The sequence below is a fragment of the Bufo gargarizans genome, chromosome 2 (assembly GCF_014858855.1).
Source record: "Bufo gargarizans isolate SCDJY-AF-19 chromosome 2, ASM1485885v1, whole genome shotgun sequence".
Classification (NCBI taxonomy): Eukaryota; Metazoa; Chordata; class Amphibia; order Anura; family Bufonidae; genus Bufo; species Bufo gargarizans.
Window position 1 is genome coordinate 306762393 of NC_058081.1, and position 26014 is coordinate 306788406.

The 26014-nt window shown below is 40.6% G+C and overlaps 1 protein-coding gene across 1 annotated transcript in view; it reads right to left on the reverse strand.

The window, feature by feature from the left end:
* MYRFL (myelin regulatory factor like) overlaps window positions 1-26014 on the reverse strand; it is a 158525-nt gene that overhangs the window by 90624 nt on the left and 41887 nt on the right. Inside the window, exons 7-13 of the mRNA XM_044277209.1 lie at window positions 23448-23643; window positions 21901-21977; window positions 17964-18074; window positions 16389-16479; window positions 7584-7784; window positions 4253-4361; window positions 2050-2159 (exon numbers count right to left, since the gene is read on the reverse strand). Coding sequence (XP_044133144.1) covers window positions 2050-2159; window positions 4253-4361; window positions 7584-7784; window positions 16389-16479; window positions 17964-18074; window positions 21901-21977; window positions 23448-23643 — 895 coding nt within the window. The remainder of the gene's footprint in view (window positions 1-2049; window positions 2160-4252; window positions 4362-7583; window positions 7785-16388; window positions 16480-17963; window positions 18075-21900; window positions 21978-23447; window positions 23644-26014) is intronic.

The window sequence follows — 26014 nt, forward strand, 5'->3', positions numbered from 1 at the left end:
AACGAACGAGTCTTCAATAATCGAATGACAACCGTTTAGATGAGGAATTGTCTGTGCTTTAAACAATACCTGCTTACACTTGTGGAATTCTGGATGATGAACAATGATTAAGGTGTCTACATCAGAGATTGCAAACTAAACAGTTATCGCTTGTCGTTCGATCATTCAGTGCTTTTACACAGTTCGATAACTGACCACTTTCATTTGATTTCACGATTTTTCAAACGATTATCCACCCATCTAAAAGGGGCCTTTAGATTAATGTCAGCTGAACCTGCCAACCTCCTAAGAAAACCTTAAAACGACTTGCCTAATCTTGTGCAGATCCCCTTTGTGCATCCAAAACAGTTCTAATCAGCCAAGGCATAAACTCAAATAAGATCTCAGAAGGTGTCTTTTGGTATATGGTACCATTAGTAGCAGTACCTTTAACTCCTGTAAGTTTCAAGGTTGGGCCTCCATAGATCAGACTTGTTTTTCTAGCACTTTCCACAGATACTCAATTGCATTGAGATCTTGGCAATTTGTATGCCAAGTTGACTCCCTGAACAATTTTCGAGATTAAGGAATACAGTTGCCATGAATGGGTGTACTTGAAATCTGTAACGTTTAGGTAGGGGGTATGTGTCAAAGCAACATCCATATGATTGCCAGGACCCAAGGTTTTCCATAGAACATTGCCCAGAGCATGACACTGCCAGCTTTGCCATCTTCCAATAGTGCATTCTAGTGCCATATCTTCCCAAAGTAAACAATGCACACACACACCAGGTCATTGACATACATAAAAGAAAACATGATTCATCAGACTAGACAACATTCTTCTATTGGTCCAAATCTGAGCTCACATGCTCATTGCATTTTCAATGGTGGATAGGGGTCAGCACTGGAAATCTGATTGGTCTGCAACTATGCAAATCCAAATGCAGCAAGCTGTGACGCACTGCCACACTTCTATCATTGGAAGCATTACCTTTTTCATCAGTTTCTGCTGTAGTAGCTCTTCTGTGGGATTGGACCAGGCTGGCTAGTTTGTGCTTCAATGAGCCTTGGGCACGCAAGTAATGGGACACAGCTCTTAATCATTGCATTCAGGTTTTTCATTCAGTCTTACTGCCACACCTACCCATGCAGTCTGTCCCTACAAACATTTGTGAAAGAATGGGTTGTTCTAAAGAGCCAACTGAATTCAGGAGTGGTACAGTAATAGGATGTCACAAGATATTCCACAATTAACTGTGAGAAGTATTATTGCAAATTGAAAATGCAGCAATTCATTCACGAAGTGGTAGACCACGTAAAGTTACAGAGCAGGGTTGCCGAATGGTGAGGTGCATAGTGCATAAAAGTCACCAATGCTCTGCTGACTCGGTAACTGCAGGGTTCCACTTCCTCTGGTATTAACATTAGCAACAAAAAAAAAGTAAACCAGGGGTTTCACGGCATAGGTTTCCATGGCCAAGCAGCTGCATGCAAGCCTTACATCACCAAGCACAATGGCAAGTGTTGGATAGAGTTGTGTAAAACACACCGCCGGTGGACTCTAGAGCAGTAGAAATGTGTTCTGTGGAGTGACAAAATGCTAAGATATTTTGGACAATTGTATGCTTCCAACTTTGTTGGAAAACTTTAGGGAAGGTAATTTTCTGTTACAGCATGTCTGGGTCCCAGAGTATAAAGCAAGGTCCAAAAAAACATGAGTGGGTGTGGAAGAACTTGACTGGTCCACACATAGCCCTGACATCAACCTCAATCAAACTCCTTTGGGATGAACCAGAACAGAGATTAGAAGCCAGACCATCTCGTCCAACATCAGTGTCTGACCTAACTAATGTTTTTCTGGATGAATAAGCAAAAATTCCCATAGACACACTCCAAAAACTTGTAGAAAGCCTTCCCAGAAAAATAAAAGCTGTTTTAGCTGCACATGGAGAACAACTCCATATTTATGCCTATGGATGGAGAAGAGGATTTCATAAAAGCTCCTGTAGGTGTAATGTATAGGTGTCCCAATATTTTTGTCGATATAGTATATATAATTGTACTTACCTTATCTACCATAAGAAAGTTTTCTATTGTCTCTCCATTATCGCATGTAACATTGCCTGTCTCTTTAACAGCATGTGGTAAAATATTTCTAACTTCTTGAGCAATTATGCCTGTAAGTAAGACACAAATGTTATCCTTTGTTTCCTTATATAATGCACTGAAATTCTGATACTCAGTATTCCTGGGACCCCATAGGAATATCAAGTATGCAGGGCTATTGAATAGTCTTGGAAATCCTAACTAAGAATAAATGAAGAATCCACATAACCCCTTAAAGGGGAATGACAGATACAGGTACATACATCATGGGCGGGTGCTAGTTCCCACATCATGACAGATATAGCCATCATGACGATCTCATGGACACTTTCCCATGTCCCAGTGAGATCAAGGGGCTCCTGTTGCAACTACCAAGATTGGAACTATCTCCAATACTGCAGTTCATTCCTTCGGTTAGTTTCACACTAGCGTTCCAGCATTGCTAGAAGCTACATAGATTCCATCCAGCCCCATTAACTATAATGGGGACCGGCAGAGATCTGGCTGCAACCCAACAAATATGCCGAAAATTGGTCGGAGAAATACAGCTGCACCTGCTGGAAGTTGGAACCCCACTAATCTGATGTTGATGATCTGTACTGAGAATAGGTCATCAATCACTGTTGAACAGCTCCAGCGGAACCCAAGTGCAGGAGTGTACTAAGTGATCATACATTGGAGTCCTCATATTCATAAGCTCATGCCTGTACTAAAGGCAGCTTCCTCTTAATGCACATTATAGGAAGAACGCTGTCAGTCATTCGCAGGAATTGATGCAGCTCATGAATACCAGAACTTCAGCACTCAGGTTCCGCTAGAGAACAAAAAATGGAATTGACCCAGAGTTTGTATTAGGGTCTCTGCCCCTAGTTTATGGTAACCTCAGATAGGGCAATTTAACGAGGTTCCCTGGGCTATTTAAAAAAATCCATGATTTCTTCTAAGCAGCGGAAGAAATAGTTTAGTTAGTACTTACCTTTGCATCGCCCCGACAATGCCACCATCTTCGCTGCCCCACACTGTGGGCTCTTCTGCTCGGGTCCCAACCAGATGTGAGCCCTTCTCTTCCTGTTCAGCTGTATTTACTATTACGTAGCTGAACAGAAGAGAAGGGCACACATCTGGTCAGGACCTGCGTGGAAGAGCCTGCAGCCTGTGTGAGTGCAGTGGAGATGGCGACATTGGTGGAGCAACACACAGGTAAGTACTAACTAAACTATCTTTCATCCACAAGTTAGAAGGAAGCATGGATCTTTTACAAAACCCGGAGAACCCCTAAAAACCTGTTTACAGATCGCCTGTCAATGAATAATGTAATGCCAATTTATACTAAATAACCAGCAGTGTACCTAGAAAATAATGGGGGTCATAACTAACATCAAACTTACCACCCTGTTAAGGTGCGGAATTTTGCCACTAAGGACAGAAGTGTCTGATGTTTCACCCTCCAAACTCTTGGCCAATTCCTCACCCTTTGCTTGTGAACAATGCTGTTCCTCTGTATAGAGGGCCAACACAGGTACTAGCCAACCAATAGCAAATGGGCTAGGGGTAGATTTGGGGAGATAATTAGAGCAGTTGCCAGTTGCTTCCTGACCTCTATACTAATTGTCATACTGGCCCACCGGGGTACCAGAGGAACTAATCAGTACAGACAGTGGTTTGGCAACAGACTGATCACTTGAATGCTGTCCCCCTGATATTAGTGGTAACAGTGAATAGACTGCCTACCAAACCGGCCATCCACCTTCCACCTTTAAGCCTACACTAAGAGCTGGCCGCCACATAGAGTTAAGAAGAAAGGCATGTGGTTGACCTTGTCAAAAAAGTGGCACTGCAACTGTTGCCAGAACTAATACAGGGCAAGCTGGCAATAGGGTACTGTGGTGGGCACTAATTAAGGGTGCAATCTAGCTGGCATTGATGTTGGGCAATGTCACTAGCACTGATCTGAGGACAGTGTGGCCGGCTCTGTTTTCATACCATCATCAGGTACTCTTTTGTGTCAACCCGTTTGCTGGCATAATCGTGTTGGCCTTGTTATAGTCACTCTTATTGGGGCGTTAAGGCTTCCCAAATTATACACTGTATTTCAAATTAAAACCCATATAACTGAAATTCCAATCATAAAATAATAATAAAATATCAAATAAAAAAATGTGACCTGTTTCATGGAGAGAATCGATTCCCATGATGGTTGCAAATTCAGGTCTATAATTGTACTCTACCAGCCTCATCTGAGCTATTCTTTGAAGCTGCTCCATTGTGTCAACCTGATAAAAAATGTAATATAAATGTATCTGAGTATCATACTTCCGTTTATATCTGGTAACTAATCAAGGACCAATCACACAGCCTGCACTTTTATTACATGTCACTTAATGGTTTTCTGGCTTCTTCTTCCCTCTAGTTCCACATCTTCCAGAACTCACTGTTTGTACATAGCAGTCAGTCACTTACAGTTTAGGTAAAAGTTAACCAATTCCAGAGACCGCAAGCAGAATTTTAAACACATTTCTGAGCTATCATACTATCTGTAACTTGGGATAAAAAAAAAGGTAAGCAAACTATCTGTAAAGCTACAACATTCAGTTTTCTAGATGTTGGCAACCAATCAGATTATACCTTCCATTTTCCAAAGGGGCTCTGAAAAATGACAGGGAGAATCTGATTGGTTGCTATGGGCAAGCAATCCGGTTTTCCTTTAACTAGTTTTTATAAATCTTCCCCTTTAACAGGTTGTAAAAGGAAAAAAATGTATTTAGCTGGTTGCCTATAATAAAAGGCAACCAATCAGATTTCACCTTTCATTTTCCAAAGGAGCTCGGGGTTATCCAACAGCTATAATGCCCCCCCCCCCCCCATGCTGGGGCCCCTTGTATACATTATACTTACCTGCTCCCCGGCAGCCGCGTTGCTCTGGATCCCTGCATGACCACTACTACACCTCCCTAGTGTTGGCTGCTCTGTGGCTGTTGGCTAATGTTTTGATCCGAGTGACGGGGAGATACAGTGGCAGCCGTGCAGGAATCCAGAGCGACACGGGTCGCGAGGAGCAGGTAAGTATAATGTATAGGAGGGGCCCGGGCATTGGGGGGTCATTACAGAGGTTGAATAACCCCTTTAAAAATAAAGTGTGCAATCTGATTGGTTGCTATGAGCACCTACACTTGTTTTGATAAATCTCCCCCTGTATGCTGTACTGCATTTCGAGAGCTTTCATTTTTCTAAGGTTTACTGTACAGTGCCTGGTGTAAAGGCTAATGAATCAAATCATCAAAGCAAATACTGAACAAGCATGGCCGGTACATGCAGGGCCGTCTTTAATATTGATTGGACCCTGGGCAAAAATTTACTTGGGCCCCCTGGATCCCGCCTTCCCACACCTTAGCATGCAATCACGCCTCCACCACAACACACACACAAGAAATCCACACACCTGGTAGAGTCCAGTGAATTACTGTAAATACTTCCAGTTCTGAAGACTCCAGCAGCTCAGGATCAGTGCTCTGGGCAGCTGGGCTCAGGCTGGAAGTGGGCACCGCTCTGCAGGAAGGAGACCAGGGCTCGGCTCACCCTAGTATTACAGTGCACCCCAGCACCCCACAGCATGCAGTATAGCACCCTATAGTATACAGCACCACACAGTATGCAGTTTAGCACCCCACACTATACAGTACCCCACAGTATATAGTAGAGCAGTATAGCAGCCCACAGTATACAGCACCTCACGGTATACAACACCTCACTGTATACAGCACCCCAAACTATACACGATACAGCCCCCCACACTATACAGTACAGCAGTATAGCACTCCACACTATACTGCACCCACAGTATACAGCCCCCCACACTATACAGTACAGCAGTATAGCACTCCCCCCCACTATACAGCCCCCCCCCCACACTATACAGGCCCCCCACAGTATATAGCCCACCGCACAGTATACAGCCCACCACACAGTATACAGGCCCCCACACAGTATACAGGCCACCCCCCCCCCCCACAGTATACAGCCCACCACACAATATACAGCCCATTACACAATATATAGCCCACCACACAATATACAGCCCACCACACAGTATACAGCCCACCACACAGTATACAGCACCCCACTATACAGTAGTTTACAGTATATTAACATAACAGCCCCTGTCACCTTTTTCTGATGTAATCTTTACACAAAAAAGCTCCACAGTTAACTTCTGCAACACTCCACAGGACCTGTGATGACCTCATAGCCATGTGACCATTAATTGCTAGGTTACTGGTCACATGGTAATGATGTCATTAAGGTCCTAGATCAAAACTCATTAAGGTCCTAGAATTAAGATCATTAGCACAGTGCGATCATGATGCCTGTGTAGCCGACAGCCTGACACCCGGGGCAGTAGCTAGCAGGGCTCAAGAGGCAGCTGCCTTGGGCCCCCCAGGAGCAACTGGGCCCAGGGCAGCTGCCCCTTTTGCCCCTTGGTAAAGACGGCCCTGGGTACATGTGAGGTCAGAATGGCTATTTTGAATGTAAGGCTGGATGACAAGTGATTCAAAGACATGCTATAACTAGAGATGAGAGAATACATTTGTAACAATGGTTCATCTCATCAAGCAGAGTTCTGCACCTGCGAAAGGTTGTCCCCAAAGCTTAGGAGGCTCCCCCTGCAGCTTGATTGACAGGGCCAGATCTCAGTTATGCCTAGAAATGTATGAATAAATTGTCAGCTGGGTGTCACCAGTCGGGGTGTGTCCCTTGTCCAATCAGTGCTGACTATGTAAGGACACACTGTTTTCATAAAGGTGATGTCAACACCAAGTTATCAATTTATTCATAGATGACTAGGAGGAGTAACAGAGGTACAGTGCAATACAGAGTTCTCCGTAATAGCTTTTTCATAGAGAATACAAAAATTTACCAAAACGAACATGCCAGAAGGACCTCACTTTGTAAGAAACCATATGATGTATAATACTGAGATAATATGAATATGAAACTCATCCCATGGATTGCATTTTCTAGAAAAGATTTGCATACTGCCAGTCATGAGACCTTTGGAAGTAGCTGTTGTATAAGAAGTAAATCACAGAATTATCAAAATGCTAATACTGGTGCTACTACTTTGTAATAACATAACTTGCTGAAGACACGATCTATAGAAAACACAGAAGATATTACAATATAATATATACTGCAGTAAATAATATGTGTGGCAAAGAGTTGTTTTTTTATACAGCAATTTTACATATTGTATACTGGTCAGTATGTGGAAAATGCGGATGTTCTTGCAATTTATGGCCCTGTTGACAATAGTATGAAAGTGACAAACGTGATGCAGACAAATGTAATTTCTAGTGACAGGAGGAATACTGTACGCTGCTCAGGTAGGATAATATTTTAATGTGTTTTGAAGAAGGCAATATCTTTTGTGTCACTTGAGTGATGTTTGTACCAGTGCAGTGTAGACCAGAATAGCATAACAGCTCCTTGGGGCTCACCTCCTGGATGTTCCTCTTTGCTCGACTGTCAGATGGATGCATCACTGTCCCCATCACTTTCACATTACCACAGACAACCAGGGCTTCATCTGGTGTGTCAGTGTTAATTCCTACTCGACCGTGAGACACCACTGTCTCTGGGACATGCCCTCTCTGCCACAGGGCATCATTATCATTCTCAAACTGCCCAGGGTTTGATGCCTAAGATGCAAAGCACAAAACAACATTTTCTAAAATGCATGACAAGTTTGTGTTTAACTGCATGTGTTCTATGTTACTGTAGCTGTATCGTTGTAGAATCATTCATGGATAAGAGGTAGTCAATTACTATTACCATTTTTCAGATTAATCCAACACTACAAGATACCAATGTGGATTCCATAATAATAAAAGTTATGTTTTCAAATGTTATTTTTTTTATATTGATTCATTTTAAAATTAAAACTTAAGCTAATTTGCAAATAGTCTTGATGAAGAATATAACCACAGCTACAGCTCCTATGCAGACCTATGTCGCTACAAACTACAAGCAGTGTCAGACTACACAGGAGTTGTTTGTAGTCTGTAACCTAGGAGACACACAGATGCACAGGAGGTTTGGTCACAATATGATAGTATGTTTTTAATGAAAATGTATGGAAAAGTTGCTAAAGTGTTTTTTGTGTTATTTAAAGGGGTTTTCTGGTTTGTTTTTTAAGCAAGTGTCCACAGCCTGCCTGCTGAAACAGAAGAGTCATTCTTACCTTCTCAACAGCGCTCTGGTTCACCATGCTGCCGCCGCTGTCTCCATCTTCTGATCGCCGCACTGTTTTACATTTCGTGCTGCATGTGCATGGTCACCTGAACCGCTGTGACCATGACCATGCACCACCAGAACAAAACAGTGCCGGGACCAGAAAATGGAGGCTGCCGAGGCTTCACAGAGGATAGGAATGGCATGGTGCAGCTAAGTATGGATCTTCTGTTTCATCAGTCAGGCTCGGTGTCACGGTCTCTAATGTGACAGGTGTCAGAAGACCTAAGAGACTGGCTGCACATGATGGTATCTGTTGTTTTCAGTGTTGTTGCTGGTATGACCACACCTCTTGTCTCAGATGTAGCTTAGTGGTCATTACTACTCCTCTATTTAGTCTGGCTTCACCCATCATGCTATGCAGTTGATAGCTTCAGTTTGGTATTGGAAGTGCTGGTGTGTGGTCCTCTTCAGAGTTCCTGCTCGTCCATTTGCTTCATAAGTTAAGTGTTGCTTCCCTTTCATATTTTGTTATTTCCTCTCTGTCTTTTGTTACTAGTCCTCAGGGAGACGCTGGTTCTTTCATATTGGAAGGAACAGGCCGTCTCAAGCCCAGACACTACTCCAGGTACTCTTAGGTTCCAATGTATGAACCTTCCTACCCTCAAGGTCTGTTCATACAGATAGGAGTCAGGGCTAGGATTATGGTTTCCATAGGTAGTGACCGTTTCCCTTTCCCTAGCTTTGAGGCCTAGTTCCTTTTCCCTTCCCTCCTGTTGTCGGTGTGGTGTTCCCTCCCACATTACTATGTGACACTGGGGGCACTTACGTAAAAATCATTATTACTTGAAAACCCCTTTAAGACACATTTAAAGGTTAACTGTAATTTAATTTTTTTAAATTACTTTTGTAATATACTTGTACTTTAATTAACAACAACAACCTGTAAGTCCCCTCAGCGAACTGAAAGAGGCTCTCTTCCTATTTGACATGCTGACAGTGCTGATCGTTGGCAGCACTGCGTTCCTATATCTGTCTGGTGTATTAATGGTTAATTAGTAAGCATTGGGAAGATGGGCAGAGGCAAGTGGGGCTGTCAGCAATCAGTGCTGACAGTAAGTGATTTAGCTTGTTATAGCTTTCTGCCAATGTGTCCCTGTGTAACACTAACTGTCAGTGCTGACTGCTGGCAGTCCAGCTCCCCTCTATATTCCTGTTTCATAACTATTCAGGGATGCACCAGGCAGATATAAGGAAGCAGCACTGCCAGCAATCAGCGCTGCAGCAGGTCAAATAGACAGTGAATCTTAGAAAAATAGGGAGTATAAGCAAAATAATTAGTAAAACATCCTTTACACAGGTATGAAGGTAGCATCTGGGGCAGGGAGAGGAGAGGCAGACTGAGAAACCTGCTTCTGCATCTCACTGTTAGCCAAATCCAGCATATTATACGCCGTAAAGATGGTTATCTTAGCAATGCTCACTTAAGCTGGATTTACACAGGCCAATTGAACGGCCGATTGTCGGGAAGGAAGTGTTCCTTCCTGACAATTGGCTGCTCGTCCAGTGAAGGAGACCGTGGCATTTACATGCAGAGATCTTCTTCACTGTATGAGGATGAGGCCCAGAAGCCATAATTGGTGGTGCCTGCACAAGCGACAGGATCACCCAATGAACGAGTGCTTTGCTTGTTCATCAGGTGTTCAGCGGCACATTTACATGGCCAGATTGTTGGGAACGACTATTCGCAGGAGCAGTCGTTCCCGATAATCTGTTCGATTTTTGGGGCCGTGTAAATGCACCTTGAGAGTGCTACTAAGGGGACCATTTAGATGTTGTTGTTTTTTTATTTTTATTAAAGTACCTTAAATTCCCTAATAAAGTATATTTCAATTGTTATGACATCGCTGCACCTACTCATAAAAAAGGACAGTTAAAACAATATATTGATTGTGAAAGTGGGCACAACTTTAAAGTATAACTGGCTTTTCTTAACACAGTAAATCTAGATAGAGTCCATTTTCCCTAACCTTCTCCTCTGCCAGCCATCAGAGATGAGGCTTCTCAGATACATGCAGTTACTATTAGATCTAAATAGAACTTGACCCCTGCCCCATGCTCCTGACTTCACCCGGCTTCCGATTTACCATCTTTGATCTCTTGCAGGTCTTTGTATTTCAAAGATAAATCAGGGTTAGCCTAATGCCATGTGTTGCTTCTGCTGGCAGATGAAAACTATTGCGAACCATCTTGATGACATCTATTCTTTCACATCCAAATCTGAGTGATGGGGAGTCACACGTGCTGACAAACTCCATCACAGAAGAAGACAGAGTGTCACTTGTCTGGGCATGCATACTAGCCTTCTAAATGACAACTGTACAGCATATTTCATCTTGGGTATTTATAACTAGCTATTATACCTGATGTGAATGCAGGAATACTTTGAGCATTGCGGCCAACATTTATAGTGTATGCACCAATGAAACTGAAGTGTGTGGTTGATGATCATTGCACCCAATTCTTTGCAATGATCTTACTGTCTGAATTTCTTATTACATCTTGTATGAACAGCCATACATGTTCTTTGCTGATTTGTACCTTTGAATAGGCGATCTTTGGACCACTCTAAAACAGGTCATAAGTCTACTGAAACATCAAAAATAGACCAGCTTTGGAAATCTCCTAATGTACGGTCAAAGAGGGAGCTATGATGCCAATTTTTTAAAAAAATGCTGGATCTAGAATGGAGGAGGCGATGGAGGATTGTACTAATGAGGAGGAAAGGGGGGGAGAGAGGATATTCCTGAACTGTCTATTGTTGAATCTTCCCCACTAAAAGAAATTCTAGTGGCAGTTAAAAAACAAAACAAAAAAAACCCAGAGAGTTGATACAGGACATTTCATTGCAACTTGGTGTAATCCAGTCTGATGTGACCCTGATAAAGGATGATGTTTCTAAGATTCAGGATCGATGTCACAATTATAGAAAAATCTGTGAGGAACTTGGAGAGTGAAGCCAAAATATTCAAATTTCCTCCCTAAGGATGGATGTTAACATCCTTAAAAAGAAGGCGGTGGAATTGGAGGATAGGTCGAGGCGATGTAATGTAAGAATCATGGGTCTGCCAGAGGGCGCAGAACGACAGAACATTGTTGAAATGATACAGTCCTTAATAATCGAGAAATTTTGAAAAGAAAATTTTTCGCCACTCTTTTTGGTAGAAAGAGCACATCTGGGTACAGGGCGTAAACCAATTCCTGGAAAGCCTCCACGGATAATAATGGTGAAGATACTTGTTTCACGTGACAGGGATATGATTCTGTGAAGGGCCCGTGAATGTCCCTCCATCGTACATAATGGGAGTAAAGTGTCCTTTTTTGCTGATTTTTCCAAAAAGATTCAAGAAAATAGACACAGTTTTACTGGGGTAAAAAAAACTTTTGCAAGAAAGGGACATTAAATACTTATTTGTTTATCTAGCTAAATTCCAGATAATTTTTAAAGGGGAAACTCTTTAATTATTTTTTATTATACCCCTGATCTTGTGTCGGACTGGTTGGATCAGAATTAATATTTTAGAATTGGTGTCCTGCATTTGTATTTTCCTTTTTTTGATACTGATGGGGTGAGAGGAGAGGGGGAGGAGTGGTCATAGTTAAGAGATCTGGTGCATTATTGTGGCAGATAAAGAGGATCGGGGGGTGTACAGGAGGGTTTGAGATGTGTCTTTCAGGAGGAGGGGGGAGGGGACGTCTTCTAGTCTATTTAAATTATTTTAGTTTTTCTGGGGACCTATTCGTTTAGTTGATGTCGATTAAAATATTAACCTGGAATGTTTGGTGCCTGGGGGTTAGACGTAAAAGACAAGCGGTTCTTCACTTGGTTCAGAGACATTTACCAGCGATTGTGTGCCTACTGGAGACTCCTCTTACGGGCGAGACAGATGCTCGACTCGATAGAGGATGGGCCATGCAGACGTATCATTCTACTTATTCTAGAGGAGTGTCAGTTCTAGTTCATAATCGGATTGATTTTGTCTGCCGGGCATCCTCTATTGATAAATAGGGTAGAGATGTTTTTCTTTATGGAAAGCTTGCTGGGAGATTATGCGTCTTAGCTTTTATTTATGTCCCCCCTCCCTTGAAATACTTAATTATTTGTTAACCTTCATTGATCGTTGGCCTGAGTGTCCCACACTAGTAAATGGGGATTTTAATTGTGCTATAAATCCAGGGATTGATAGGACTTCAATAGTGGCAGACATCCAGACGCCTGTACAAGGGTCCCCTTTGGCAAGATTCTGTCAGGAATCATGCTTTGTTGATGTATGGGGCATTGTAGGGAGAGGGAAAAGAGTGTACTCCTGTGTAAGTAAGCCTGGAAATTCTATGTCTAGGATAGATTTAGATCTGATAAACATAAACTACTGTAGATGTATAAAGCAAATGAAATATGAGGCCAGGGCAATATCCGATCATGTACCGTTCTCTCTTGAGGTGTTATTGGCGGACAACAGATACAGGGTAAGACCCCCCTTTAGAATAAGTCCCCACTGGATTTCCTTAATAAACACTCATAAAATGATGGAACAGGAGTTTGTACAATTCTGGGATAACAATTACAAGTCAGCAAAAACTAAATTGGTATGGGATGCATTTAAGGCCTTTATTAGAGGGGTAATTATTAGTACTATTTCTAATTTAAGAAAGGGATATGGTATAAGAAAAAGGAATTTAAAAGATGCAGTGGCAGGTGCCATGATGGAATTCTCTAGAAATAAAACGTGAATTTATGGAGAATTCCAGTCAGGAATACTCCAACTTTCTCCTGGATAAGGCCCAGCAGAGACTCTTTTTCAGGGAACAGATATACTTTGCTGAATCCAGGGAAATTACTGGCTAGGGTGAGCTCGAATCAGGATAAAAAAAAGAGATATTAAGTATTCGTTCACCTGGAGGGATAATCGAAGATCAAGAGTATATAAAAGGAACCTTTGTTAGACATTTTGTGGAGTTATATAAATCAGATAATATTATTTCTGATGAAATGATTGATGTCTATTTGGACATACCGGTCCTTACGGACACCCAGAGAGAATCCCTTGATCTTGATCTTTTCCTGTATGAGTTAGAGGCAGCATTAAAAGCTTGCTCGGGAAACTCCTCCTCTGGTTCTGATGGACTCCCATATGAATTTTATGGTAAATATAGGGAGGTTATTCTCCCTTGTTTATTGGGAGTGTTTACTGAATTATTAAAGGAGGGTATCCTCCCAGAATCAATGTCAGAAGCTGTGATAATATTAATATTTAAAAAAGTAAGGATCCCTTGGATATGGAGTCATATAGGCCGATTTCACTATTGAATACGGATGTGAAGCTTTTCTCTAGGGTCCTAGATTACATCAATTATACACCCCGATCAGAATGGTTTTATTCCCAACAAGGGCACACGTTATAATCTCCATAGTCTGTTTGCCAATCTGCAGTCTTCCAAGGGGGTTTCTCGCTCCATCCTATCTCTTGATGCCTCTAAGGCCTTTGACAGGGTGGAGTGGAGATTCCTCTGGAAGGTTTTAGAAAAAATGGGATTTGGTTCTAGGTTTATTAATATGATTAAACCTTTGTACAACTCCCCTAAGGCCAGTTTGAATATCAACGGGAGTTTGACAAATCATTTTTCATTGAGTAGAGGTACCCATCAAGGGTGCCCTCTCTCCCCATTACGGTTTGATATTTACATTGATCCCCTTGCAGCTAGGGTGAGGCAGGATTCTGTGATTGAAGGGTTTGGGACAGTAGGAATAGAGGACCGCATTTTGCTATATGCAGATGATGTGTTATTCTTCATATATAATACCAATGTTACACTCCCAAGAGTTATTCAAACAATCAACTCCTTTGGTGAAGTTTCAGGTCTTGATGTTAATTGGTCCAAAACTACTCTTATGCTTGTAGATACATTTGAACTTCCCAATAAAGGCCCCCTGAGCATGCTGAGGATCTCAGACTCTTTTGATTATTTGGGTATGATTATTTCCCCCAAGACTGAAGATTTTTTGCATCTTTATCTGAACCCTTTGATAAGTAAATTGAGGTCTAAAATTGCAATATGGCTTAGACTTCCCTTATCTAGAGCTGATAGAATATCCCTAGTTAAGATGGTGATTTTACCCCAGTTCCTTTACATTCTCAGGAATTCCCCAATATGGATTGAGGATATATTTTTTTAATTGATCGAGATAATTATTAATGATCTTCTCTGGGGAAGAGAGCGTGTAAGACTAAAACTGGAACATTTTTATAGCTGGATTGAGGAGGATTGAACCTTCCATATTCTAAGGGATATTTTATATCTGCTCAGTTATGGCTATATTGCCATTGGAAGAAAAGCCCACTATGTAGGACTTTGGTGAACAGATCTGGTTACGACAATATGTTTACTTTGGAATCTGGGCATTTAGCTAATGAGTGGCAGGATTATGGAGAGATAAAGAAATTGTTTAGTAAGTCCTGGTGCACTATTAGAGGATGGCTGGGAATAAAGGGATCCTCATGTTGTACACCCCCTTTGGCACAATTATTATTTACAGGTTATAGAGTAATTAGCAGGGCATCAGTACTGGCAAAAAAATATTTTCTATGTTGCACATAGGTTAGAAAAGGAGATATACTTCCCTTTGCGGAGTTAGCGCAAAAAAAAAATATATATCTAATTTATCATGGTTGAGGTATTTTCAGCTCCGTTCGGCACTTTACAGTCTTAAACAAAAATCTTTGTTAGATATAGACACTTCTACACCTTTAAATGAATTAATAGGGGATTAAGGTCACAATGTTAAGATTGCCCAACTTTATAGATTACTAGTTAAAGCACTTTTTAATAATATAAGCTCTCCCGGTCAAAAAGCCTGGGGAATTGAATGTCCAATGATACATGTAGATGACTGGGAAAATATATTCTCAAATTTAAGATTAGAGTCGCACAACTTTTATCACGTCTTGGTTCAATTTAATATTTTACATAGAATATATGTCACACCATTATGACTTAATAGATGTGGTTTGAAAAGTACATCCAGTTGTCCTAGTGATTCACCTGGGGCAGATTTTTTGCACATGTTCTGGTTTTGAATAGAATTAAAAGGGTACTGGGGAGCAATTGATACGGTTATTACTGAAAGATTAAAAGTGGTGATCCCTTTTAAGGCTGAATCATGGACTCTCCAAAGTAAACTGCCACAAAGACAAAAAGATTATTTTGTTAAAAGTAGTGTTCCTGACAAGACTCTTGATTGTACGGGTCTGGTTCTCACGGAATATAGCAAATTTAACTATATGGTTAAACTTAGTGAATAAGGTCAAGAGATGTGAGAAAGTTCTCTATACACAGAGAAATATAGAGGATAAATGGACTAGGATATGGGGTGCTTGGAAATGTTAGTCCTCCTTATTTTGACTCGTCCTTAGAGAGACACATTGCAAAGGGGGGGGGGGGTGAAGGTGGGTTGGGAGGGTAATATGGGTAGGCGTAAAAAGGAAGAAAAGTAATAACGATGTTGAAGATGTATGTAAAATAATTCTTTGATTTTTAATAAAATATAAAAATTAAAAAAAATTGTACCTTTTTAAAAACATTTTGCATTTAAAGAAGTCATTTGGCTTTGACGCTAAAAGTAAATGATTAGTTGGGTTAGGACCCATTTTATTACCTGATTTATTTTTTTGGGGAGTGAAAAGAAAAATGTTGCAAGTTTTGCCCAAATTTGGAGCATTTCTAAATGTGATTTTAAACCTGTACTTTCCACTCAAATCAGATATCAACTGATTATTAAATGTGGGCCTAAGTATTTAGAGGTTGTTGATATTTACGTAACATATACTGTATGTGGGCAAATATTTTTATCTATCTGGCGAAAAAAGATGAAATTACTTGTGTGCAGTTTGTGATTTGGTACTCATGCATGCCTTTTACATAGCTTGATATGTACTGTACCAATGTTTTAACGTATAACATGCAGACATTAAACACTAATATTGTATCAAAATGAACAAAGAATTCACACATACCCTTACAATGATCCTTTCGGAGACATGTGCTACTACTAGATAAGGTTCATCCTTACTTATAGCATACAGACCCACCACCAACATGAAATACCTGTGAAAAAGGCAATCAGGAAAGCGTTGACAATCAAGATAGAATGAACACAAATAATAACCCTTAGCTGCGCTTACAATTTATAATTCCTATAATAATAGCTGCCCTATTCTATCCTACTTGAAATTAACTTCATAAATATATCAGTGTTTAGAGTACAATTTCAACTTATATGTGCAGTGTATGCTCCAAAGCTGCTTTCCATACTATAGCCATTTTGTAATCGATGATGAAATGTCTCTGATCAATCATTTACTAACCATCATGCAAGTATATATAGATACTTCCTTATCCTCTTCTCCCTCCCCCATCTCCTCTCTCATATCTGTCACTAATACACCTGTTCTTACTTCTATTAGGATGCAGGGGGAACTCAATCCTACACCAGGGCAGGACTGCAAAGACAATCTCTTAAATAGTCACTAACTTTTTACACAACTTTGAATAAATCAATAGTACAAGTGACCACAAGAAACTTTGTAATATGTCTTATTAGTGAGAAATGTCTAGTTATGCACAAACTAGCTCCCCAGGATATTACACATGTCAATGCAAGTCTATAGAGAGGAGAGGGAAGGAGTGAGCAGGAGCAAACACAAACAAGTAGACTTCTGGGGCAACATGGGCTGAGTTATAAACTTAGAAGTGCTTTATTCACAACCATACAAGTCAGTACCTCTCTGTAATGCCCTCTATGATCCCGGGCCTGCTTCTGAGTGCATGTGAAAAGGTTAGGAAGCAATTCTCCTCTACTTTTTGTCTGTGATGGATGGCAGCTAGTCTCCACCCACCATGTCTGAGAGAACTGCAAACTAGATAGAAGATAGATGCGAACATAGCCAAAACAGCTATAAAAGTATAGGAATATTCCAGAAAAAATTCCTCCATAATGATTAGTAAGAGACTCATAAAATATAATACAATATTATTAATTAGGGGCACTGTGGCTGTAACTGTTCTTTGAGGGCACCCATACAATAGTTACACTTTGGATGTCTCTTAACCTGACACTCTGGTTAGCACTCGTATGAAGTACTGTATCTCTAGAGGACTCTGTTTTGAGGGCACTATGACTGCCATTTTTAGGCTAGATTTTTGCTGTGTTTTTAGGAGTTTTTTAACTAAAAATGTAGCAGCTATATGTGACTTTAACATCTATAGTGATATAATAGCCACACTACATATAAAGCGTTTTGGTTTGTGGCCTTTTTTTTTTCAAAACACAGCATGCCCTAGGCATGGTGATTTTTCTGAAGTTTTTCCCATAGATTTCACTATTGGACTTGAAAAACATCAGAAAAAAATTGTGAGAAACTAGAATGATAACGGTAGACTAACTAGGAATAAACCTTAAATCTAATATAGGTATTGTTTTCTAGTTTTTTTGAGACAAACACTTGTAAAGGGTATTTACTAACTGAGGAAGCTGGGGGGAAGATCTGATTTCTGATGATGAGCCCATATATTGTACGGTAAGTCGATACCTTTGATCTGGATTTGGCTTCCCTTTCTTTCTCATGTTATTTGCTGTAGTTTCACTAAAATGTAACCTTCCCAGAGTTACTTTAGTGACCTGATCTGGAGGCAAATTTACCCTGTAAAACATAAGAAAAACTAATCAAAACGGAAGATTGGTACAATATTTCCACAATGTCCATAGGCTTCGCTGTGACGACACATAACTTCCATATTATACATGTAGTCACACAGGAGGGGATTGTCCACCACTCACTGGCAGATTTCTCTGTTGACTTGGTTGAATTTCTGACACAGATTGCTGTCTTGAAACCCCTAAGGGTACCATATTTCTTAAAGGGGTGTTCCACCTATTAGATATTGATGATGTATCTTCAGGAAAAGTAATCTATATCACATCAGCAGGAGTCTGACTCCCTGCACCTCCAGCAATCTAATTTGTGCCAGAAACATAACAGTGGAAGGAGCCAGAAGGAGAAGGCTCTGTCCATTGTGTAGTGGCCATGCCAGCATACCCCAAGTTCAGCTCCTATTCTGGCATGACCACTACACAGTAGATGGAGCCTCCTGCTTCTGACTCCATCCACTGTAATGGAGCTGCCACAAACAGGTTATCATTGGGAGTGGAAGAAGATAGGAAAAAATGCTCCAGCACCGCAGTGGATAGTATGAAAATCCCGGTCTTTATTAACACCACAGAAAATTCAGGTGTATACAGCAATCAGAGACAAACACTGGTGGTCCCCGGTACCCCGGATCTACGCGTTTCGAACTATTGAGTTCTTAGTCATGATCCTAGGTGTCTCCCATGCTCCAAGCCTCAAATACTATCCGCCCGCCACTATCCCCTCCTAGTAAGGGAGGGGCATAGTGGAACAGGGCCGGCAGCAGAATCAGCTGGGCCCATGGGAGACACCTGTGTAAACCCAATCACATGTTAACAATCCAAATCCCTATAGTATTCCATGAAAAAAGTAATATATACATAAATAAAACAAACTGATATAAAATCCTCTGTAGGTCGTCTCTCCAGACATATTTAACATAAGATTCTATTCTGATTCCATATGAGTCATGAATAAATAGATCTAATATTCAAAAGACAGAGATACAAAAAGGGGTGGAAACCTAAAACAAAAAATTCTCCTCAGAGAGGCATTTTGGATCTGGAGATTGAGCACAAGATATCCTTTGGGGCTCAATCTCAAAAGGGAACTAATGTATTTATATTGAAAGGGATTTGCAGCATATGTCCGGTTTTGCTATTGTTTTTAGCCCAACATATATACTAATATATGTTCATTTTAATTTTAAAGGTTTATCATCCTCTTCCCTTTTGCAATGGTTTGTTCTCTCCTCACTAAAATACCATCATAAAAACAATACTAAAACTAGTAGGTTCTGGCGCTAGAACTGAAGCCGCATGTGCATCTGACGATATTCACATCATCTGATCATGCAGTGGGTTTTGCAGGGGGATGAGAATTCATTCTCTCCTGTCTGCATACCCCTGCATATCAGATGAACAAGAAATACTTAAACATCATAGGCTGAACTAGAGCGCTGATGTGGACACACATGCGGTTTTGGTCGTTTGTATTTGTTGGTTTGTACTTTTTAAAAAAAAGCCTTGGGTACAAATGGTTCATGTCCTAGAAATGAAAAAATGATGATATGAATAATATATAGGACTTTATACAACAACTTATTATATGTCAGAAAAATATGGATAATCTGTATATCAGTCTATACAGTCTAATAACTCGTCCGTGATGTACATGTACAAAATGGATAAATATACAGAACTACATAAAGGGATTTTTTCCTTTTTAAAATAATATATGCTGGCCAATGATAATTGCAAATCTATCTTATTGTTATAACAATCTTATTGCTATACTAGATTGACCAAAGAAATTGGGAATACAAAGGCCAAATCTTTGGAAATAAAAACTCAACTACATTAAAAACAAAAATGAGATGGAATTGGTAATGACATCTAACCAGCCTATATAGTTATAGTTAGGTATATGTTAATTTTTAATCGAAATTTTTTTTTATATATATAATTGGGTGTTTTTACACCTATCAAATCATCCATTACATGATATGGTGCACCACGGACTTGTTATATGGATCAGGTACTGAATGTATTATGTCTGATAAATGCAGTCCCCTTTTTTTCAGTCTAAAGATTGACCCCGGCTCACACAATGCGTTTTCCAAGCATAAGGAAGAAAATCAAATACTCTAATATATTGGATGAACGAAAGAGAGGAGAAAAATTAAAAGAACAATGTATGGAACCAAACCAAGATGTGACACACATGTGATAAAAATGGGACAATACAATACGATAAAATTCTTACTTTCGTGCGCTGACTGTGATCCAGAGATTTTGTATCTATTTGTATCTCTGTCTTTTGAATATTAGATCTATTTATTCATGACTCATATGGAATCAGAATAGAATCTTATGTTAAATATGTCTGGAGAGACGACCTACAGAGGATTTTATATCAGTTTGTTTTATTTATGTATATATTACTTTTTTCATGGAATACTATAGGGATTTGGATTGTTAACATGTGATTGGGTTTACACAGGTGTCTCCCATGGGCCCAGCTGATTCTGCTGCCGGCCCTGTTCCACTATGCCCCTCCCTTACTAGGAGGGGATAGTGGCGGGCGGATAGTATTTGAGGCTTGGAGCATGGGAGACACCTAGGATCATGACTAAGAACTCAATAGTTCGAAACGCGTAGATCCGGGGTACCGGGGACCACCAGTGTTTGTCTCCGATTGCTGTATACACCTGAATTTTCTGTGGTGTTAATAAAGACCGGGATTTTCATACTATCCACTGCGGTGCTGGAGCATTTTTTCCTATCTTCTTCCGCTTACAAGGGACTGGCTTGAGTCCGCCCCGTGCACCGCCGTGCAGGACGATGAGGTGAGCTGGCTACAACCTTTCTCTATATCATTGGGAGTGTCAGACTCCTACTGATCTGAAATTCCTGACATCTTGAGGATAGGACATCAGTATTCTAAAATTAGACAACCCCTTTCAAATAAAATCTTCTGCACTCATCAAACAGCTCTTCTTCACTCACTTCTGCTTTTGTTTTATTTATGTATCATCCATAATTGTTTGGCAAATTTTTCAGAACAAAATATTCCTGCCCTACCATATGTCTGATAAAATTTGGTGCATATGACATCTTCACTAATTACATTTGCAGGCATATTGTCCAGCAGCGTGTTGCTGATGTTTAGGTTCCTCCATCACTTTTTGATAAACAGGTAACATATACATCTCACAGGGTTCCTCATTTGCTTTATTACCTCAGTACACAAGAGATTTCATATTCTATTGAACACATTTCCCAGCTTCTCCAGTCTACTGTCAGCTATGCTACATAAAGTATGATAGTCTTGACAGTCCCTCAAGTTTATGTTTTGGTCATCTACAACTTGTATTCGTAATCCTAATGTTCAACCAGAAGTATACTGGCAGAGAAAAATTCTGATGTAATCTTGGAAAATAACAAGTCAGGAGGCTTTGAGTTCCAGTATTTGCCAACAGGAGAGATTCATATAATTAGTCCCAAACAAAATGAATTAGCCGTGCCCTTTAAGAGGGTGAGGCCTAATGGGGTCCTCTAGTCATGCATATTTGCATGTTTGTCATGAGCTCCAAAGGCATGGAAGTGCAGGACTGGAAAATAAAAGTTAAACAAGGTGGTGGAAAGGACAATATGATGTAAATTGGCTGATACTTATATTTTCTTTTTTTTTCTTTTATTTTGTTCAATCAAAAGGCTGTTACTATGGTGACTAAGAAAAACCTTGTCATAGGTAAATAGTGTTTTTAACCTTCTTAAAGTCATGTTAAATACAGTGGAATACTTATTGGACAGAAGAGGTAGATGAGAGAAGCACTTACGTAATGGGATTGAAAGCTCTCTTAGAGCGGTCAGACTGAGACTGCTCAATGGTGATTGTCTGGTTCATTGCTTCTACCTATAATAACATTTAATATGTTAACACACAGAATACACAGTACATTTATACAGTACCGCTGCTTATATACACTAGGCTGTGTAACAACTTGGGCTACTTACAGAGGACCTCTTCTAAATACTTGTATTGCCCATGAAATAAAAATACTTTGCTTATAACTCTGCATTGTAGCATCCCTCTATTATTCCTCCTGGAGATATAGGAATAAATTATCAACTAAATGTTATCATTTACATTGTCATTAAGGTATGTTCCTACACAGTCTGACACTACCAGCACTGACTGAACAAAGGAAGGGCATCTGTTTGCCACAGATCTCGTATCCATTAGTGTCCTTTTTTTTTTAAGGAGACATTCTATACTTATATTTCCAAGAGGGATAACAGGAATGGTACAACCTTCTTTTATGGGAAATTCAAGTATTTACTAAAAACAGACACGTCAAGCGAGCTGAGGCATTCTAAAAAAACTGGTTGAAATGCATTTTTAAGAAGTTATTACTATACAAATCTGGTCCTTTAAATCCAGGTTTGATACTTACTTACTGTCTTTAATACCATGGTAATCTGCTTTATGTCCAGAAAATAATAATTTATACAGAAGAAGTGTAATTGTATAAAAAAGAAACACTATAAGAAAAATAGATATCGCACAGATGACATGGTGGCTGCAGAGTGGCAAATGAGGCCCAGGACGCCTATTTCCTAGAGAGCCCCAAAAAAGCAGGAGCAACATCCCTCTCCACAGTCAGCTCCACAAGCTGGGTAGAGATCTAGGGGGTCATTTACTATGCTGAAATATGCCTAAAGTAGCAGATGGTGGCGCAATCTCTAGTTGTGACTTCGCCCCACTCACGCCAGGTCTGAAATTGTGAATGTGGCGTGGGCAGGGAAGGAGGCAGGCCAGCAGGCCTGTGTCATTCTCTGTTTTATTTGCTTGTTCTAGGCATAGAAAATGGTCTTAATGTAAGACAGCTCAGAAGCAGTCTTACATTTAGAAATGGCGCTGGATGTGCCGAAGTTATGGAGTGGCCAGTGCCTCTTCATAAATTCGGCGGATCTACTGCCAGCTTAGGGCTTTATTATGACTGGGTCTAAAATGCCAGTCTTAATAAATGTGCCTCCTAGTGTACACTGATGGCTCTGACTGACAAGGAAGAGAAATACGTGGCTGCTCAATGACAACCTTCTCTGCCTACTGCTCTGTATGTATATAATACTTTGCCTGTTGGGTTTTATAAAACTGGCCATCTGGCTCAATGGTTAGAATATTTCCTTTCAACACTGAAGTCATAGGTTCTAAATCATCTGCTTGGAGTCTGTATAGTCTTCCATGAATACTCCCACATGCCAAAAACAAACGAAGGCCAGTGAATTGTGTCATAGGCTATACATACACCATGGCTTTTCATATTATATGGAAATAAATCATTCTAGGAGCTCTAAAAAATATGCATAGAATGAGGCTTACCTTAACTCCAAAGACTTTCAAAATAAATCTGTCAACAGGATTGAGGCCCAACTGTGTTCTGATATATTTGGGGTTTCCAATCACTCGGATGTGAACTGTGACCTGAAAGTGGTTCTTTTTCTGGCATACATAGGCATCATCCACAGTTGAAAAGTTAAATCCTTTGTCAGTGATTACTTGGTATCCCACCGCAGGACTATGTGAAAGAACAGGGTGATTGAACATCTGCAAACTCACTACATCACATGAAGATTATATACTGTGTATACACTAGTGACCGTATAGCGCACAACAGGTCCAGCTTCGAGAACCTCACCAATCAGATGGGGGAAGTTTTATAAAACATGCCCCTGCAGCTCCCATTGCAGAGAAATATAATATTTTGCTTTATGGCCTCCATCTAACATATATGCTGGGATGCCTCTGGCAGATACCATACAGTAGCATCCATGTCCCATTGTTAAAAATAAAATAAAAAATAAAGTCTACTTTTTTGCTAGGTGCCATTGTATGGAATAGTGTAGTCCAACACGCTATTTTTCACTGTTTATTTTGCCCCTAGATGGAGGCCAAAAGGTCACTCTTTTGGCTTCCATTGGGCTAATAAAATCCTATACACATGTTTAGCATGTACAATGGTAGTTTTCCCGTCATATGTGACAAGCAAACATCATAGATGTGATAAGAACATAGCCCAAGAAAGCACCAGGTTAATTTGAGGAATGCTATCTCAGGGAGTGGGTTCAGCCTAAATGGAATCAGGTAAGGTAACGTGTAAGAATAATCCAAGGTATTGCCAAATTAAGTATAAGTTGTTTTATTTGGAGCACATAAGCCAGAAGCAGCAACGTCTGGGCACACAAGCCTTTCTGTTAAGCCCCTATTAGACCGGATGATAATCAGGCCTCTTATCAGGGACAAGCGTTCATAGGAATGCTGGTTTCTGATAATTGGCTCGTATAATTGAGCAATCGATCACCTGATGATGCCCATCTCGATTTTCGGCTGATTCATTAAGAAGAAAGATGCCCGATTATTAGCAGCACATTTCTCTGTTTAATCAGGGATGTGCTGCCGATAATGAATGGAAGTGAATAAAGGAGGAATGACCACAGTAGAAATCATTCCTCCCTCAGTAATCAGGGTGGTGCAAACAAGTGCCGATAGATGTCTTATCATCCATCAGCGCTCACACTGCTCGTACATCGAGTAGTGTAATACTACCCTTAAGGCTGTTTTACATTTAAAATATTTAGCTGACAGTTGTAGGGAAGGAAGCGTTCGCCTGCTAGTTAGTGGAGAAACCACTGCTATTATATGCAGCACTGCAGCAGTCTCCTCCACTGTATGCCATTGCTTGTCCCCATACAGAATCATTGTTTGCCGGGGGCAGATAGTGATTGGAAGGCATGATCTGCCGCTGGCAAACAATGATTTTTAAGCATGCTTGAAAATCACAATTACCGGATGAATCGGCGACACTTTTAGGGATATACAGTCCTGATCAAAAGTCTAAGACTACTTGAAAAATGGCAAAAAATCATATTTAGCATGGCTGGATCATAACAAGGTTCCAAGTAGAGCTTCAACATGCAACAAGAAGAAATGGGAGTGAGACAAAGCATTTTTTGAGCATTCAATTTAATTTAAAAAAACGAATAAACTGAAACAGGCTGTTTTTCAGCTGATCAAAAGTTTAGGACCACACCTGCAAAAAACAAACAAAACCCCACACAAAACAGAAATCTAACTTCCAAACATGAACTCAGTAATGAGTAGCTCTGCCGTTATTGTTTATCACTTCAAAAATTCGTTTCGGCATGCTTGATGCAAGCGTTTTCATGAGGTGAGTGGGAACATTTCTCCAAGTGGTGAAGACGGCCGCACGAAGGCCATCTACTGTCTGGAACTGTTGTCCATTTTTGTAAACTTCCCTTGCCATCCATCCCCAAAGGTTCTCAATTGGATTTAGATCAGGGGAACATGAAGGATGGGCCAAAAGAGTGATGTTATTCTGCTGGAAGAAGTCTCTTGATCTGCAGGCATTGTGTACTGTAGCGTTGTCCTGTTGAAAAACCCAGTCGACGAGGGCCCTCAGTCATGAGGAATGCTCTCTGCAACACCTGGACATAGCCAGCGGCCGTTTGACGCCCCTGCACTTCCTGAAGCTCCATTGTTCCACTGAAAGAAAAAAGCACCCCAGACAATTATGGCGCCCCCTCCACTGTGGCGCGTAGAAAACATCTCAGGTGGGATCTGCTTGCCATGCCAGTAATGTTAGAAACCATCAGGACCATCAAGGTTAAATTTTTTCTTATCAGAGAATAAAACTTTCTTCCACCTTTGAATGTCCCATGTTTGGTCCTCTCTTGCAAAGTCCAAACAAGCAGTTCTGTGGCGTTCAAGGAGACAAGGTCTTTGAAGACGTTTTTTGCTTTTGAAGCCCTTCAGTTTCAGATGCCGTCTGATGGTTATGGGGCTGCAGTCAGGGCCTTAAGGGCCTTAATTTGGGTAGAGGATCGTCCAGTGTCTTGACGGACAGCCAATTGGATCCTCCGGCTCAGTGC